The 18250-nt window shown below is 39.7% G+C and overlaps 2 protein-coding genes and 4 non-coding genes across 10 annotated transcripts; 1 reads left to right on the top strand and 5 right to left on the bottom strand.

The window, feature by feature from the left end:
- The first annotated feature begins 87 nt into the window (after positions 1-87).
- Positions 88-7740, top strand: GLT8D1 (glycosyltransferase 8 domain containing 1). 5 transcript variants are annotated; one of them, XM_085302522.1, is made up of 11 exons: positions 88-218; positions 1306-1352; positions 1604-1662; positions 1766-1864; positions 3509-3725; positions 4354-4471; positions 4994-5078; positions 5313-5425; positions 5961-6127; positions 6312-6424; positions 6881-7740. In XM_085302522.1, exons 3-11 carry the CDS (start codon positions 1647-1649, stop codon positions 7069-7071), a joined length of 1119 nt encoding a protein of 372 aa, XP_085158648.1. In that variant the 5' UTR covers positions 88-218; positions 1306-1352; positions 1604-1646; the 3' UTR covers positions 7072-7740. The 5 variants fall into 5 exon arrangements, with proteins under 5 accessions (XP_085158648.1, XP_085158645.1, XP_085158647.1 ...); XM_085302519.1 differs by lacking the exon at positions 1306-1352; XM_085302521.1 differs by lacking the exon at positions 88-218 and having other exon boundaries at positions 1265-1352.
- A 1675-nt stretch (positions 7741-9415) lies between these two features.
- Positions 9416-18181, bottom strand: GNL3 (G protein nucleolar 3; the record flags this gene model as incomplete). The annotated part of the gene is made up of 14 exons (XM_085302572.1): positions 9416-9766; positions 9857-9941; positions 10277-10461; positions 11008-11144; positions 11813-11955; positions 12639-12822; positions 13202-13289; positions 13817-13952; positions 14670-14773; positions 15679-15811; positions 16291-16374; positions 16576-16689; positions 17387-17524; positions 18113-18181. Coding segments are annotated over 14 exons (1689 nt in total), but the record flags the coding sequence as incomplete, so codon positions are not given.
- Positions 12240-12315, bottom strand: LOC146597290 (small nucleolar RNA SNORD19). Its single transcript, XR_014895561.1, has one exon. It is a non-coding gene; the product is annotated as a small nucleolar RNA SNORD19 (small nucleolar RNA).
- Positions 12888-12965, bottom strand: LOC146597289 (small nucleolar RNA SNORD69). Its single transcript, XR_014895562.1, has one exon. It is a non-coding gene; the product is annotated as a small nucleolar RNA SNORD69 (small nucleolar RNA).
- Positions 13386-13459, bottom strand: LOC146597288 (small nucleolar RNA SNORD19). Its single transcript, XR_014895560.1, has one exon. It is a non-coding gene; the product is annotated as a small nucleolar RNA SNORD19 (small nucleolar RNA).
- Positions 15544-15619, bottom strand: LOC146597287 (small nucleolar RNA SNORD19). The gene has a single exon (XR_014895559.1). It is a non-coding gene; the product is annotated as a small nucleolar RNA SNORD19 (small nucleolar RNA).
- Positions 18182-18250: the final 69 nt, after the last annotated feature.

The following is an 18250-nucleotide window of genomic DNA, read 5'->3' as shown; positions in this document are numbered from 1 at the left end:
CAGCCCGAGGGCGGCCGTGAGCGCTGAGAGCTCCTGCTCTCCTCCCGAAGCGGCCGGCAGCAGCTGCAGCCTCTCTACTAGAGCCGGCCGGGCGTGGGCGCGGCGCTCGGGCGCCGCGGCCATCGGGCAGTGCGGCGGGCCCCTGCGGCCGCTGCGGCTCGCTGGCGGTTGGCGGCGGGCGCCGAGGTGGCGGTTGGCGGCGGCGGCGCGGGCGGGCGGTGAGTGGCCGCCGGCGGGGCTCGGTGCGGAGGAGGGGGGCGGCGGCAGGGAGCGGGTCCCTGTTGTCCTGGGCGATCGCCGCCGCCGCGGCCTCTCCGCGGGTAAAGGCAGCCCGCGCCGCGGGCCGTTAACGGCGCGAGCTGGCTCGCTGAGGTAGCTGCGGCTACGCCGACGTAACGATGAGCCAGCGCATGAGTATTCTAGTGCGGAATTTGTGTTTGTGCTGAAAATAATTTCAGGGAAAAGTAAGCGCGTAAGGCTCTTATCGCAGAGCCCCGCGGTTCCCCTGAAGGACGAAAGCCGCATTGGTGTGCGCGCAGCCCGTGCGTCGCTGCGCAGCCCGCGCCCCGAGGAGCGCTGCGGCACCCTGGGCTCTAAAGAGCGAGGTTGCAGAGAGCAGAAACACTGTAAAAACGAGCTGTGTTTTCCTTCCCTCGCAGGAGGGAGCAGGAGCGCTGCAGATGTGGCATACCGCATGCATTGTGCTTGATAAAGCACCTTCCCACTGGAGAAAACAGCAGCAGAAATGCTTGCGCTTGTCACTTGTAATTGTCTCAGCTTGGTTTGAAATATCTTCATTTGGATATTTTGCAGTAGTTTTAATATAGTTCTTTCTCGGCTGCTTGCAAATTTTGTATCTTGTTACGGCGTTAATGCTTTCTATATGTTACTTAACACCTAATTCACATACCAGGATGCACAGTTCGTGTTCTGCCCTCACAGTCGTGTAATGAATAAGTATGCTTGAATTGTGTGCAAAAACTGCATCCTTGCTTTGCGTGTATGTTCTTTCTTCCTTCTATAACATGCTGGTTATACATTCTTTCACACTTGTGCAGTCTGTTACGTGATACTACTTCAGCTTGATCATCTGTTACGTTTTGTGAATACCATGTTTTGAAAGCGTAAGCTGTTTGTTAAAATCTTAAATGGATCGTGACTGTGCTATGTCCTGCCAAAATCTCCTGGTTAGTTAAGTATAGAAAGAAACGTATAAGCATTTGCCTTTTTGTTGGGATGTTTCCAGGCCAGATAGGTAAGTAAGTTGGTTCAACCATGAAATAATCTATACGTAATTTTCCTTAGTCATTTCAGATCCCTTTTGACTGGCCAAAGGAATTTGTTATTTCTATGTAAGTGAAGTAAAAGGCAAGATCTGTAAGTCTCCCTTTTCATCTCTTAATTTCTTCAGATATGTACCTGCATGCTTATTTAGATACCACGTTTAGTTATTAAAATACAGCATACTTTTTTTTCTGTTAAGAGAAGGAAATATGTTCACTGTATTCTGAAGCTATTTTGACACTACAGGTGATAGTCTGCTATGCCTTGTGTAGGCAGACGCTGCAGGGCCAAAGTGACCGCCATATATTTTCTGTTACAGGTTTGCAGAAAACTTACACTAATAAATAAAACACAAGGGAAAAATGACATTAAGGAAAGGTATATGTATGTGCTTTTTTTTTAAAAAAAAAACTCTTGTGCTTTTCTGAGTTTCCCAACCTTTCAGCTTATTTTAATAACCTTTTTCCTTTTAAAATTTCAGTGAACATTTCCATCCTCATAGTGGCTGTTGTTATATTTCTGTTAGTTCTTCATCATAACTTCCTAGGCCTCAGTGACTTCTTGAAAAGGGAATTGTCAGGTATGCTGAGCTTTTATTTTAATTTGTTATTTGTTTTTAAATGGTGCAGCCTGCTGTTGCACAGCAGAGCTCAATGGGCCATGGGCATCCCCCACCCCATTTATAGGGTTTATAGAGTTTATAGGGACTCGGTCATGTTTGCATACTAGATGGAGTTTAGTTGGTGCGTGCTCAGTTAGGCCCTGCCCAGGTGCAGCTGTTGACCCTTCTATTGTGAGGGCAGGGACCGGAATGGGAAAGGGAAAAGCAGGGAAGAGAGGGAGCATCGGAGAGGGGCAAGAAGGGGGAAAGCACACTGTCACGCACTCTGATAATAAGATCTTTTGCTGTTCTCAGACTCAAGGTAGGCATGATCTTGATGAGTGTTATCTAAACCTCAGTATGGTGGGATTGTCTATACTTGCTGTTCTCTGACTTTTCCCACTTGTGAAGCTAGATGAGATAATAGTAATTGTCCCTTCTGGTTTTAAAACTCATTAAAATCTGATTCAGTTTACTTAGCAAAATCATTTCATTTGCAAAGCTGTACCGTTTCTTTACACATGGGAGTCCACTTCTGAGAACTGCAGGTAGTCCCACAGACCGAAATAGTGTTTCGATGCCCCCACTAACTGCTAAGATACCTTTTGTCACTCCTGGGAGCTGTTGTTCCTGGGTAGCAGTTGTATGGATCTTCCTCAACAACGGTGAAATAGGAGCCTGACAAGCTCTAATCAGGAAGCAGTTGAGCTCCATAATGAGAAAATGGCAAAGAGAAGGAGAAGCCCGGCTTTGTGGACAGCAAACCACTGCCTGCAAACTGTTAAATCCCCTATTTGCCGTGTTCCTTAAATTATCTGAAGTTATCCAATATGTAACAGTCTAAATCACTAGAAAGGTACCACTGTTATAAAAAGCGCATGTGGTAGGGAATTTGCTTTTATAGGTGATATGGTCTAATCATAGACTTTAACTGCTGATTTCCATTTTCATTTCCCCATACTATGGGCATAAATTTTGCTGGTTTCAGCTTAGGTTAATGCGGTGTTTTGTGATGCCTGAAAGAAGCGTGGGCTGTGTGTAATGTCTTGACCAGCCAGGGTTGGGGGGGAGGAAATGGCAATGGTGACATTAGTTGAGAATTTCAGTTTTCTTTATTGGCTCCTACCTAAGAGGAGAAGAAAGAGAGAGAAGAATGACATGGAGAAGAGTGGAAGCTAGTTGGGGAAAATGGGAGGGAGAAGTCAGTGTGAGTATAGATGTGGCAAATGAGACCAAAGATATAGGCAGCCTAATTTAATTGAAGTATCATTTTACCTCTCTCTGAATGACTTACATCTTGGAATTCCAAAATTAAGTATAGCTATCAGAGCTGTGATGCTAGTGTGTACCTTGCTGTGCTGCTGCCTGTGAATATTTAATTACATATGTGTAGTTTATTTGTAAGTGTAATTTTTTCCCTGTTTACTCAGATCTTGGACTGTCAAGAGCAGGGGCTATCTTTACATGTTTGACACTGCCATATTGTAGTCCTCTCCCCAGTTGAGACATCCAAGTGCTTATATAATAGAAATATTTGGAGGCATTGGGAATTTTAATGTAGCAATAATTACTGTATTTCATTTTGCATAAAACCAAATGCGTGATGCCAATCTTATTCCACAGATTCAAGTCCGTTAGGACTTCAGCCTATAGATTTCATACCTGCGATTCCCCAAAGGTTGACAGATGAAAGGAATGATAAGGAGATTTCTGTGGTCATTGCAGCATCAGATAAGAGGCTTGGGGGTGCAATTGCAGCCATGAACAGTATTTACCGTAACACCAGATCCAACGTGGTTTTCTATATTGTTACTTTGAATGATACTGTGGATCACTTGAGGTAATGATCTTTTCATTAGACTCCTACAATACTGTCACACTTAAGGTCCTCCTCTTCAGAAATATACTTATTTTGCCTGATACTGCACTCCTAAATTGTTCGTAGTCCTAGCTGCTGCTGCTTATTGAATGTTCCCGGCAAGGCAGCTGGGGGGAGTCTTTCCTTCTGGTTGTGTTTCAGGGATGGAAGAAAGCATTTACCATTGGGGCTGCAGACCGTTGGTGAAGGGGTTGTAAAAGTTATTTTCTACATTTCACCTGAGCAACTGAAGTGCTGGCAGTGAAGTTTCCCTGTATTTTTTAGATTGGTCTTTGATCCTTTATCACTCACATTCATTCAACCAGTATTTTCTGTGAAGGACCTGTGATAAGAGGACCTACATTTTGAATAAAATAAGAAGCAACCTCAGATCATTCATGGGTCACAGCGGTGTAGTATGCTGATAGTGGGTGTGCCCCTACAGTCATACAGGATAACACTGAAATTAAGACTTAGATTACATTCTATATGTATGTTTGTTAGGGAAAGGAATGGCCAGATCAAGGCTTGTGTTGTGGTCAGTGTGATGTCTTGCTCCTCTTTGATTTTGTTTAATTTAAAAAGATCTTTGCCTTGCTTCTGTTTGCAGGCAGTGGCTAAGTAACACTGCTCTGAAAAATTTGAAATACCGAATCTTGGATTTTGACCCGCGTATCTTGGAAGGGAAGGTAGAAGTGGATCCTGAAAAGGCAGACACCTTAAAACCGGTGAGGCTAATGTTAGCTAATTTTTGCAAATATTAGTTAGTAACAATATATTTTGATAACTGCCTCTAACGGCTTTTGAATTCAACTAGAATTCAAAACCAAATTTGTTAGGGCAGAAGAAATCTTTTATACTCAAATTCCTACAACTCCAGTAAAAGTGAGCTTTCAGATAATAAGAGATGAATTTGAATATCTGCACATGCATCTCTAGGAATGCTTTTTTATTGATTTCTGTAGTGAAAGAGCAGCTTGTTTGTCAAACATGCCAAAATTTGCAGATACAAGAAATCCTAATATAGATCAGTTTTAAGAGTTAGTTTATCAATGCACAAGTTTCTAGGAAAATAGGCTTTGTTAAATTGATGGAACCTATTTATTTTAAATAGCTCCTAGGAGTTATTACCTATTGCTGGCTATTTTACTTTCTTGGATGTTAGTGGCATAGGTAAGTGCTGAGAGTATCGGTCAAGCTCAGGTTTATTTGAACAATTCCTTATTTTGCTTCCTCGCGTGTTTTCACAGTTAACCTTTGCAAGATTCTACTTGCCCAATTTGGTGCCTCATGCAGAGAAGGCCATCTACGTGGATGATGATATAATAGTGCAAGGTATGGGGCCTTTTCTTAGTAAGTCTTACTACTGGTATATGTTGGGATCAGTATGCTGTCTCAGACAGTAACTGAACACTTCTGCTTCAGAGAAAGATGTAAAAACTCTGTAAATATGAATGAACTGGATTAAACAGAGTGCTTTTATGAGCTGTAGGAATGGCCTGAACAAAAAGTCTCTCAAGGCTTATGCAAGATTGCTTTTAATTTTCTGTGCTTATTTCCATTTTTCAGATGATATTCTTGAACTTTACAACACCCCATTGAAACCTGGACATGCAGCTGCATTTTCAGATGATTGTGACTCGACCACTAATAAATTTGCTGTTCATGGAGCAGGGAATCAGGTTGGATTTTTCTGATTCAGTAGTAACAATACTACAGATTCCAGCCTTTGGAAATAGATTCTCAGTTAGAACTAACATTTTTGCAGGTTATCTTCGAAATGCAGTGAAACTAACGGTCTGGCTGTACCTAGCTAAATCAGTTTACTCTGACACTTGTATTACAAATTACACCTGCAGTTTCTAGTGAGGCGCAGTAAAGTACTCTGCATTTCTTCTGTTCTTTATGATAGTAACACTCAGTTTAGAACAGCAGGAGGTCTTAGACCATTTGAGAGGTAATTTTTTTATTTATGAATGTATAAAAGGTGTTTTTTCAGAGAGTGGCGTTGATTGTCCCAGATTGTGGACATGAAGACCAGGGAGCATTCCTTAAATATGTAGTTTCTATAATCATCTCAAACTCTTTCTGCTGAGTTAAAGGAAGGGAAAGTTGCTTTAAAAACTTCATGGTATGCTGAACCATGAAGAGTTGTACAAAAATTTGCTTTAACTAATGATTTGACAGTATTTTAAGTTAATTTCTACTCTTTTTCAGTATAATTACATTGGATTTCTAGATTACAAAAAAGAAACCATTCGAAAGCTTGCCATGAAAGCCAGCACCTGCTCTTTCAATCCAGGAGTTTTTGTTGCCAATTTGACAGAATGGAAATTACAGAACATCACTAAGCAATTGGAGAAGTGGATGACACTTAATGTAGCGTAAGTACTCCCAAACTGGGGAGGGATTGGATTACAGTGATGGCATTTAACTGTTAAATGAAAGGCTGTGTATGTATTTGTAGCTACACACATGACATTTCCTGTCATGTAATTGTGAGTGAAAATCAACTGATTTAGGGCCGCACAAGTATCCTTGTCAACTTCTTTCTCTCTCCTCTTCCAGAGAGCAACTGTACAGTAGGACTCTGGCTGGCAGCATCACTACACCTCCACTGCTTATTGTATTTTACAAGCAACATTCCAGTATTGATCCGATGTGGAACGTCCGACATCTCGGTATGTATGAAATATTTGAGACCCTTTATTTGCTCTCCCCTAATGTGTTTTCCAGGTCGGTAGCTGGACCCTTAGTTGCTGATGCAGCAAATGGGTCTTTTCTTTATATCCTAAGCTTTAAGAAACAGTGCTGTGCAAAACCATCTCAAAGCTTGTGGGCCTGAATCTCTGTTTTGTTACAAATCAGTAATACATAGGCTGCTGAATACAGCAACCCTAAGAGTGTTTTGAAGAGCTTGGAAGTTAAAGCAGTGCAGTAAAATAGATGAGTTCTGAGACTGATCAAAGAAGCATTTAGTTGCACCTGATGACATTTTTCAGTTTGCCTTATTTTCTGCTTCACATACCAACTTCTTTCTCCATAAGAATTCCTTTTGAACTTCGAAGTTGAAATACTGCATGTTGATGTTTCTGCTACCTTTTTATCAGGTGCTAACACTTCTTTCTCAATAAAAGGGTCTAGTGCTGGAAAAAGATACTCTCCTCAGTTTGTGAAAGCTGCCAAGCTGCTCCATTGGAACGGACATTTCAAACCATGGGGAAGAACGGCTTCGTATGCTGAGGTCTGGGAGAAGTGGTATATTCCTGACCCTACGGGCAAGTTTAGCCTGCTTCGCAGACACTCAAAAGCCTATGAAGCAAAGTAGAAGTTTTATTAACTGATGACATTTCTCAGGAAACCTTTGGACCTAAGCAGAATTTTTTTAGGCAAATTGTATTACAAAGCAGTCCTTGCCTTCTAGAGCACACGGAGATGCACTTACACAGGTGCAGTGCTTGTGACTCAAAATATGCAGTCCCAAAGGAGACTCACTTCACTCGTGTGACTGAAGATGCTACTCCAGCAGCACTTTGGAAAGCAAAGGAACATCTCCATAAACTAGCACTTTTGTTAGTTCATTTCTGTTTGTTGTATGTTCTTGTTCTTTACTACAAATCTTCTAGGATGGATTGCCTTGTCAGCTAGAGAAATAAACAGATTCTAAGAACAAGAGACAACTTTGGCTGGTTGCTTGCACCATGCAAGTCTTGCACAGTAAGGTACTGTAATTAAGAGCTGCTGATTTTGTTGTTGTTTGTTGTTTCTTGCTTTCTTATCCTGTCAAATAGTTTACTCAGCAGTACTTTCTTGCATGAGGATTCCTCTCAAATATTTCTGTATAAACCTTTCTTGCACAACTCTGAAAAAACAGAATCTTGGCTTTTGAAATACTAGTTTTCAAGTATTATTTCACTATACGAAGTGGTTTTTGTAAAGCTGTGGAGAAAACTTTTTTTCAAAAATAAAAGCTGATTTTTAACATCTTTGACTCAAACTTCAGCTAAATGGCAGTCTCATTCTAATCTTGGTGTAATACTGGAAGCTTGTTTCCTTTGTACTTAGATACAGTATTAAGAGATTGAAATTGAAGTCAGTTGTTTTCAGCTTTGAGAGGCAATCTCATTCCAAAAGTATGTGGGTTTTTTTTTGGTTTAGGTGGAATGAATTACACTAATTTTGTTGTTAAGTTACTTGTAATTGGCTCTCAGGTGAGCAGAGCTCTGCTAAGTAAGTTTTCCCTAACATGTTTCAGTCTGCCCCCTCAAATTCCTCAGGCTGGATAGCAGTTCCCCCTTTGCAGCCTGCTGTCCAGTACCTTTCTTCTATAGGTAAGTAAGTGGTTTTTAAGAGTTAAGAGTTCTATGTCTGAATATTATTTGATGTATCCTAGCAGCTGTTGTACCAACTATTGCCTTTAATACAGGTTTGAACTCAAGTTATCTTACTCCCTGTAATACTGCTTGTGAACACCATCCTCAAAATATTAGCGTGAAATATTTAGAGAAAAGGCCTCTGTGTTAATGAGGAGAAATAGAGACTGATGGAGCCTTGGGCTGAGATACAGGGCAACCAAGACCTAAAGGGCACATTTATGTTTATGTGTGGTTTTAGTACTGCTTTATACTTTAAAAGTATTTTCTGGCCTAAAAAGTTCCTGACACTTTGTAATCCTTGCTATAGTTCTATTTCTCTCATGGATGCTGATGCCCTGTTTGGTTAGTTACCCATCCTTTCCTTTCCTGGCTTTTGATGAATAAGAACTATTCTTGTCCTTGAAGTGGCTAGCAATAATGAAATCAGTTCAGTTACTAACTCTAAAGCTTGCTAGTGTCAGCTGATGCTGACTTAATTCTAATGATTAGTTCTAACTAGACTATATAAACAGCATGCTTCCAAGTCTGCATGAGAAAGTCAGCTTACTACACTCTAAGGTACCTGGCAGCACTGTGCCTTAAAATACAGTTATTTAAGGAAAATATGTAAACTGCTTGTTAAAGGAAGGAACATACAGGGAAATCAGAGCTTTAAGTTAATAGGAAGAAAACAGGTGCCAAAGAGCAAGGTGCATGGTGTCAGGCATTTAGTGGAGCAGCTGCAGGGGCTCTTTCAGAAAAACTGCAAAGTAATTTTCCTGCTACCTGAGTTCTGCTATGGCTAAGTGCTCTAACACCTCTTCATTGTGGTAAGGAATGTGTTTTGTTTTACAGTTACCAGTTTTAGCATTTACAGTAGGTGTTACCAGGAAATACCTCTTTGGCTCAAGCTTATCAGAAGAACAGAGAGCTCTTTCCTTAGTGAAGACAGATTTTGACTTTCATAATCCCAGATATTTTCCCAGTGAAGCTATTATCTGTATAAAGCACTGCTTACATAAAATACTTTGTGCTTAACTGAAGTAAGGAACACTTTGTAGCTCACTTATGTATAAAGGTCCTACAGTTTCAAAAAAGCATACTGAAAACACATTCTATTGCAGCACAGAATTTGTTAACCTCTATAAAAATAATTATATTTGATGAAGGGAGGATGAAGACTTACCTGGAATTGAATTGTTCAAACATGACTTGGAACTATGTATTTATCACATAGCTTTTCCAGAGAAAAAGACAAAGCATTTAGCCTTTTGGATTTCTTTTTTTTTTTTAGTAAGAGCACAGAAAACTGACTAATTCCGTTTAATATTAGGATTTATTTATTTATTTTTTTACAGGAATTAAAGTATAGAATTTAAGCTCAGTTCCTAGAAATGTATAAAATCTGAAACATCACAGGAGATACAGTATTATATACACTATTTCACACAGTAACAATTTCAAATTTTTGCAGCAATTCTGGTATCCAACATTCATCCAGCTTCTGTTATAGCAGCTGTCTTTATGACTGCTTCAAAAGCCAAGAATATGTCCAAACCATGTCTTTGCCCATTCCTTATTACACATAGTCAGTATTAAAATCATAAGCATCATCGTCATCTGCCATCTTATCTAAGCTGTTTAGTAGTGTATTGGAATGTCTGTCTTCTGAGAAAAGAAAATCATCTGTTAGTGAAACCAATGCAAGTGCTAAGAGTACTGGAGATTATTTTTAAAGCCACAGGCTTTAATACAGACCTGCTGCTATCTGCTTTTCTGGATTTGTACGTCTTGGCTGTTGTTTTCCGAGGTTTGCTTTCTCAGTCACTTGAATGTTGTTTTCCTATGACAAGTTAGAGGTCAGCAATATGAGCATACTCGGACATCACTAACAGTCTTCCACAGAAATGAAAGAGATGAGGCACTGCTGATGGTGTAGCTGTCCCCTGGTATAGCTGAGGACAAACACACTGCCTTCTGTTTGTTACCACTATCCAGAACAAGGTTCTGTTTTTTCCTTAAGGAAAGAAACCCCGACCCTTTTATCAAGGGTAAAGACTTGATTTCTCTTAGTGGAGAAATTCAGTGTCTATACATTCTCAGTTTACAGCTGAATACTGACTGCACACTTGTTCCCATAATCTAAATAGGTGAAAGCCTACTGAAACCCAGATTTACCTCTTCGATGTTTTCTTCTTCTTCCACGTCATCTTGATCATCACCACTTTCAGTAAAATTTGTTTCCTCCTCTTCCTCCTCCTCCTTACCCGTTTCCAAGAATACTTTATTTTCATCTATTGTCCCATTTGTCATACCTGCTGACTGGAAGGTGATGCTGCTTGCCAGATTGGGGAACTTCAGAGCTGGGAAAGAGATGGGAAGTGTCTACTGAGGTCACTGAAGTAGACAGCACCAGCTGTAATGCCTTGCCCCTTACAGACTAGCCATGGTGGCTCAGGGCTAGAAAGACAGCCCTGTCCTCTCCTCTCCACAAAGAGGGGACTTCCACATAAACAGTACTACAAAGGAGAATTCTCCAACAGAATAGCTTTCTCCGAGGTATCTGTGGAAGATGAGTGCCAGCTGAAGAACCTGAATTTGACTGCAGATTGCACTGTATAGAATTATTTTGTTAGCAGGTAAGAAGTTGAAGAAAAGAACTTTGAAGAGCATATAAAAACTGATGAGCAGAAATGAAGAAATAGCAGGAGTAGTACTGTTTGTGTAAGAAGGCAGACAGCCCCACTGTTCAGCTGCTTAACAATCCATTTCTTTCTCGAAAGGTTCCTGTCTACTGCATATTGGCAAAGCTATCACATAAACCCTAGAAGAACTTCCATTTGAAGTGTCCCATAAAAGTACTACTACCACTCTTAATGGTAACAGTGCACTATAATAAGAAGTCCTACCTGTAAGGGTGGTGGTATTTTCTTCTTCTAGCTTCTTTAAATTAAAACCCTTACGCATTTCTGTTATTTTGTCTTTGGTAAGATACAGTGGTGGTCTCTGATGTTCTGGAGGTTGTGAGTGGTAGCTTATTTTAGCTCTGTGAAAATAAAATATCAGCATTAAAAAACAACCTAGCTCTCAGCAGAAACCTCTCAACCTAACTTCTCATTTAATATCATGTGTTTAAAAGCAGTGAAATAGCTATTTAAATGTGATTCTGAAGTTGTCAGTATCAGTATTAGATGGATGGCCAAATCTTGAAAGGAAAAAGAAATGGCAAAATTTATCATTCTGCCTATAAAGGCGGCTGAACTACTTAAGCAGGAAAAAAATATTCAGACTCAGTTAGTCACTGATTCTGAATTACCTTCATCCTGCCCTCAGGAGAATGTAGGAACCACTATAAATCCCAACAGAAAATCTGCAAGTTCCTTTCCTGTCTGTGGAAGAGGTTTACGTGAACTCAATACTTGAGAGGCAACCTATAGCAGAGGTCAGAAAATTGGCTATGTAATAGCATGCGACATGCTTTGACTCTGTCTGTAGATCTTTCACTGTTTTAGAAAATTTTAAGTGGAGGGTGTTCTCTAAATCCATTAACCATTCCAGCTCCCTTTCTCAAAGTAAAAGGCAGAAAAAAACAAAAGCAGCCTCTGTTTTCTAATTATGCTTGTTAGCACTCAGACCTTCTGCTGTGTAAGCACAAAGCTGGATTACAATGTGAAAAAGGTCAACAGCCTAAAGCAGAATTCAGAGCATACATACCCTGTCCAGTCACAAAGCAGTAACTTAGCTATATTCTCTGTGTCAGGAACACCTCCCTTTTTCAGCATACCCCTTTTCTGAGCAAGTAAGGTTAAAAACTCCTCAGTATTCCTGAAATCTGGGGTACTGTAGAACATCATTACCTAGTGCAAAAGAAAATGTTGCATTCATAAAGAAATCTAGATAACCCATTTTTCTCTTAGTTTTTAGGAATAAGATAGCAAATGAAGTTAGTTTAAAATGAAAAAGAACATAAAGCAGTTTCTTGCATTTGGGAGTAAACATTACAGAGTAAAATAGCTACTTCAACAAATTCGTCTGCAATTCACCTTTACCAATGGGCGTGTGAATGCAGCATATTATTTGTCTGTAGAGACACACTAAACATAGATTAACGTAAGTCTAATTTCTGTCCCATTCTAATTGAAACAAGAGTGAGATCAGAGTTGGATCTGAGGTCTTCACTGTAATAATAAGGAATGGTGAGAAGGTCTTCATTTCTCACTCTGCTCCTGATATTATAATCTAGAGAAATCTTATAAGCAATTTTTTTCTAAATCTGAAAAGTCATTGAGAAGACTGACTGAGAGGATCCTGGCACACTGCATCTGCCTTTCATTGTAAGGATGAAAGATCACGTGTGTGTTGGATACAGCAGCCAAAGTTTGCCTCCCTGTGTGGGTAAAACTCCCCACTCAAAGGAAGGGAGAGCAGTGCAAGAGTGGACAGAACTGGCTGAAGCGAAATGGGCTTTGATTATTGACATAAGAAAGCTACAAAGGAGCTGAATGTAGTGAGGGATGTGGAGAAAGATGATGGAACTCGCCTGCTGCTTATTGCAGTGATTTAGAATGGCATCTATTCCCTCCAGTACATTTGCCAAGCCTGATTCTCCAGTATCTATGATGCTTCTCATGGCCACAGCTAGGGCACTGTTGGAAGGATCTGCAACAATACTTGGACTGTCTAAAATCTTCATCTGTTTATCAATGTGCACAATCTGCATAGACCTGTTGAGACACAAATGCACTGCAAGTAGATAAATCAGCCAGTAAAGGAATGCTTAATTAAGCAAGACACAAAGCTCCGTGTTGGACTGAATATGCTTCACACAGAGTCAGTTTTAATGCTTTCTCATCACATGCTTTGTGTATGACAAAACTAAACAAAGTTTGCAAGCAGAAAAGGGACTAGGTTTATGCACTGTTCTTCCAAGACAGCTTGGATGTATAGGGTGATGTCTTTTATCCTGGCAAATTCAGATGTGCATTTAGAACTGCATAATGGGGCAAAAAAGCACAGAAACTGCAGGCAAACACTAAACAAACTCATTGTCACCAGAGCACAGCCACAAATAGGGGAATGAACAGCTTTTATCAGTCAGCTTACTTGGTAACACCTCTTGCTGGGCCAATGTTGCAAGCACGACCTCCTTTAAGACTATTGATTACGCTGCTCTTCCCCACGTTAGGGAAACCTGAAGAAAACCACAGAAATCCTTACAAGAAAGAAAATTTGGCCTGCGTAACACTAATCAGAATTGCTTCATACAGGTGTCTTTGGTAATGTACGTCTTCAGTGTGAGATCAGAGTTGGATCTGAAGTCTTCACTATAGAAGTAAGACAAAGTGTGTATCCTCATTTCTCACACTAATAGTAAAAGGGACATGAAAGAAACAATCAAATGGGAGGAAGGCAGCATAGGCTGTGTGGTATGCAACCTGCTTATCATGTTTACTCAAGCTGGTGAATCAGCTTAGGCCTCAGACAACATGATTTGCACAGATCACACGTTACACACACAGAAGTGCAACATACATCACTCAAGTACTGCTACAACGAGTCTCAGATGAAAGAATGAATGCTGACTAGGAGGCCTAAAAGCATGTCACAACTTCAGGTGTGAGGCTGCACATCACTTGATTTAATATTACCCAGTTGTAGTATAGGATACCAAAGCTTTATAGGAGGAGAAGGAAACTTTCCATCTCTCCAAATCCTTACCTACTACTCCAACCTGAATCGCTTTGTTTCGGGTCTTGCAGTGCTCCCGAAGAAGTTTCAAAAGGCATTCGCTTCCAAAACACTCAGTGTTTCTAGATAAATCAATACGTGCACTTCTTTTTGTGACTTTCTCCTGCTACAGGGTTCAAAGGCAAAACAAGCAAAAAAAAAAAAAAACAAAAAAACAAAAAAACAAAAAAAAAAAAACTCAGAGGCCATTTAGGAAGACACACGTGTATGTTTTGATTGTCCACTTAGTGTTTCCAAGTACTATCCTCCCTGATGTTACTGCATTTTTCTTCTAAACAGAAGGAAGTAGTTTAATAAGAAATTACAGAAAAATAGATAAATCTAGGAGTTAAGTCATGGTAGAAAAGGTAAGCATCAAATATTAAGAGAAAAAGGAACGTGTACTGACTCGTAAAGTCTGTGATGTCAGTTCAGACTGTCTTGCAGATTTCTTCTGTGGCCATCATGTATATTCAGATTGTGGAAACCTTTAATCTGCAAATTCACTCAAGAGACTGATAAGTTTTTTTGAAGGATTTCCTTATTGTTTAACCTTTCTATGTTTGGAATTTCTGCACTATTTGGCATGAGGATCCACTTCACTTTGCTGTTAGAAGGGTTAGTATGTGTGTAGCATTATGTATTCATGTACATAAGATTCAAAGTAGTATTCCCCTATTCTACTATGCAACTTGGTCAAACCATGAAAGGACATACATCAGTCACAGTGGTATAATCAAACAAGGAAAAAAGTTTAAAGAACAAGAGTTCCTGATTCTCAACATGTTTCAAGCCAGCAAACACATAAGGTTTAGTCACATGAAAGATCCTGTAGTGCTCTTACCATTGTCCTGTCCTTTATCAGGGTTGCCGATTTAAAAGCAATTGTTGGAAATTCATTGTTCAAATAATTCAACCATTTCTCTAAGTTCTCTTTTGGCACCAAATCTGGAAAAAAAAGAAGAGTGTAGTCCTTCCACTCTCATGAATGTTAAATAGCACTGCATGGAGTAAAGCTAAGATCCAGGCTACACTTCGTTCGTTTATTATGTTTTCTTATGACACAATGCTTGGTGGAAAAGTTGGTGATTTTTTTATTCTTATGCACAGCTCTAGTAAAATATTGGGTATGTTCCCCAGAGTAATTGAGCGTTGCAGTTTTCGTTTGTATTTTTGTCTCAAGCAGAACTTACACATTTTCAGCTTTTATACTAGATTTTTAATGTTGGTGTCTTGCTAGAAGACTTTGTATGGTAAAAGGGGAGATATCAAGTGAAGAATTACGGCATCATCCTTGCAAAGGCTACTGTAATACAAAGTTTCCTTTGCTCTTGCTGTTAATATTTTGGGGAATTGCTGCTGCTAAACCAATAGTTACTAGGCCTTTTAGCTGGTTTCACCTGTTTGTGTGGATTCTTCCATATAGGCAGAGGAGAAAAATACTTCCCAAAGTCAAATCTCCAATACAACTATCATTGATTTGCTGATGTTTAATTCACCATTGCCTCAGTGGTGACTATTATCATGAGTTTTGCCTCGTCACCTATTTTCACAAAAGTTAGAGATCTTACAATTCTTAACGTTTGTGAAATTCAGCAGACTGGATAGCAGGTTCAAACATCATTGCAAACAGAGAAAGAAGGGGCTAACATGCAATTTCTTTCTTTTCTTTTTTAAAGCAATTTAGACTAAAAGGTGGGGGAATGTGAACCCTTCCACAGCCTAGTGAGCTCAGAGTTGGATCTTATGTCTCCAGTGGAACCTCAGATTCCTTCAGAATCTTCTTCATAGCTCACCTAACACAGAACCACTCATTGACTAAATACCACTACAAGAAAACAAGTGTTTCTTACCAATTTTGTTCAGAACCAACAATAGTTTTTTGTCTTCTCCAGAGCAGATAGCTTGCTCCAGTTGAGGGCATCGACAGCCCAATGGATCTCTTGCATCCAAAACCTCTAGAACCACATCTGAGGCCTCAATCACCTACATCAGAAAAAATACAGTAATAGCTGTGGCTTATCACATAAACTACTGAATTTCAAAGAACAATTAAGTTAGGTTTTGTAAGATTCTTCTTGTTCTGAGTCTTGCCTTCTTGCTTCTGAACTGCAAAACAAAAAGTTGAAGCAGGTTTCATCTTTTTCCTCCAAAGGCAGGGAAGTCTTAAACACTAATTCCTTGTTAATACAAGAGAAGAGCTCTCCAATCAGTCAGCACGTACTGACGTTGGCCCAAGAAGTCTAATGCTTCAAAGTGCTGGATGTCTCAGCACAGGAAATGGCAGTTCATACTAGCAAAGATTGAAACCTTCAGTTTCTAGTAATAAACTTCAGCACTGAAGTAAACAATTTTATCACAAACAACTTTTATATTCTCTAGCAGTTACACAGTAATGCAGAAAAGGAAAACAGTTTCACTGCTGATGCTCACCAAATTCTATAGAAACAGTTCAAGCATCTCACCTTCTTGAGCTCCCTGCAAAATGATTTCTTTGAATTTTTATCCAGCAGCTTGTTAGTCTTTGCTTCAGATTTTCTAGAGGATTCCTGAATGCAAATAAAGATGAGAGGAAATGGTTTAACACAAAATTAGTGTATTATGCTACACAGTAGCAGGTAACAGCTATGAGCCATGTTCCTGACAGCATGAAAATGTATCATGTAATATATGACTTTAAAAAATGTTTTTTAGAATGATTTTATGCATTTTATAAGCTTAAGAGAATCAAAATCTTACAAGGTACATACCTTTCTCTCTGTTTTTTCTGTGGTTTTGGTTGCATTCTTTTTAGCATCAAGCTTTCTCTTTTTTTCAAGTTCCTTCTGTCTGTCAAGCTTCTGCTTTTGTTTTAGTTCTTCAAGCTGATGACAAATAAACAAAACCCAAGGTAGTTATAGCACCTTCTAAGGAAGAAAGGAAGACCATTCTTCTCCTCGCTTACTTATTTCTGACAAAAGTGCCTCAGCTTAGTTATAAGCTGTGACTGTTCCAGTGACACTAGGAACTTTTCCTGCACTCCTACCCTGAAAAGGATATTACTGCTTCAATTTAAACAGAGACACTATGTCCATTAGCCAATTCTCAAAGTAACAGCCACAGAGCAATCCTAATAAGAACTGATAAAAGATGCTTTCACATCACATTAGTCAATGCAGCAGATCCTTCTTTTGTGAAGCCTTCTGAATAATCACATAATGTCAAGACATAACTTTTAGAGTTCTGATGGGACAGCCTATCTTGGTTACCTTTTTTATGATTGGTAATTCTAGTTACATTAGAAATGACACTTCCAGGAGGTTTGTAGTTACTATACAGCTTATTCAATGATGAAATCATGTTTTAAAAAATAAAAGAGAAAGTTGTGATAAATGGTATAATGCTGGAGATGAAAATGATGTAGTATTTTCCCAAGTATATATCTACTAAAACTATTTACAATCTAGTATGATTGCAGCTTTAGATGTCCATGCTTGCATGTGCACACACATACACACAAAACTTGCTTGAAGACAGATGTTCTCTGTCTTTTTTTTCTTTCTACTACAAACTGTATTTTACCCTCTGCTTTCTTTGCTCTGCTTCACGTAGAAGCTCTTCCTTAAATGGGGCAGCACTGGGAATCCCTGGATCTTTCCTGGGCTTCTTCCGTCCACGTTTCTTGGCCTCTTTTCTGAGTTTTCGGTGGTGTTCTCTAATCTGCAGACAAGAACATTTTCTCATTGGAGGCAATCTAGTCTGAGGCAAAAAAAAAGGATGTATCCCTCCTTTTTACTGATACTGAAGAAAAAACTGTATGTCTACTTTCAGATTCAAGTGTTTCAACTACATAATGAATCACTATAAAACTGTATCTAAACAGACAAAACCAAAATAATGCAAAAAAAATAGTGATGCAAAAAACCCATGCTAATATGCTTTCTGTATCATCCTTCTGTCAATGAAGACTGGGAAGTAAATTGCTCACTATAATCCAGACTGTTACTATTCAAGATAATACTCCTATCGAGTACACACACGCACACACATATATATAGATATATTATTACAAATAATGTTATAAAGTACTTTCAGCACTAAACATCCTTTGATCTACTTACAAATCTGTGCACTCTGCAATTCACTATTAACTGTGGGTGTACTTTTTTTTCTGTCCAGCAACCTTAACTTCTATTCTCACAGCATTTTCCAAAGCAAGAGCCAAGTGAGCACTCTGGATATGCCTTGGAAGAGATACGGCTGACAGCTCCTCAGGGAGGGCTTCAACCTTAGCCGGTACAAACTCACCTTCTTCTGGATCTTGTAGCGCTTGTGGCAGCTCAGCCGCTTGCTGGCCTTCTTCAGCTCTGCAAGGCCCCGCGGTCCTCAGCGCCGGCTCCTGGCGGCGCGGCGCGGCCCGGCCTGGCCCGCTCCCCGGGCCCCCAC

This window comes from Rhea americana, unplaced genomic scaffold (assembly GCF_003343005.1).
Source record: "Rhea americana isolate MKP2758 unplaced genomic scaffold, rheAme1 scaffold_19, whole genome shotgun sequence".
Lineage (NCBI taxonomy): Eukaryota > Metazoa > Chordata > Aves > Rheiformes > Rheidae > Rhea > Rhea americana.
Note: the sequence above shows the minus strand (reverse complement) of the source record. Positions and strands in the feature narration are given on the sequence as shown.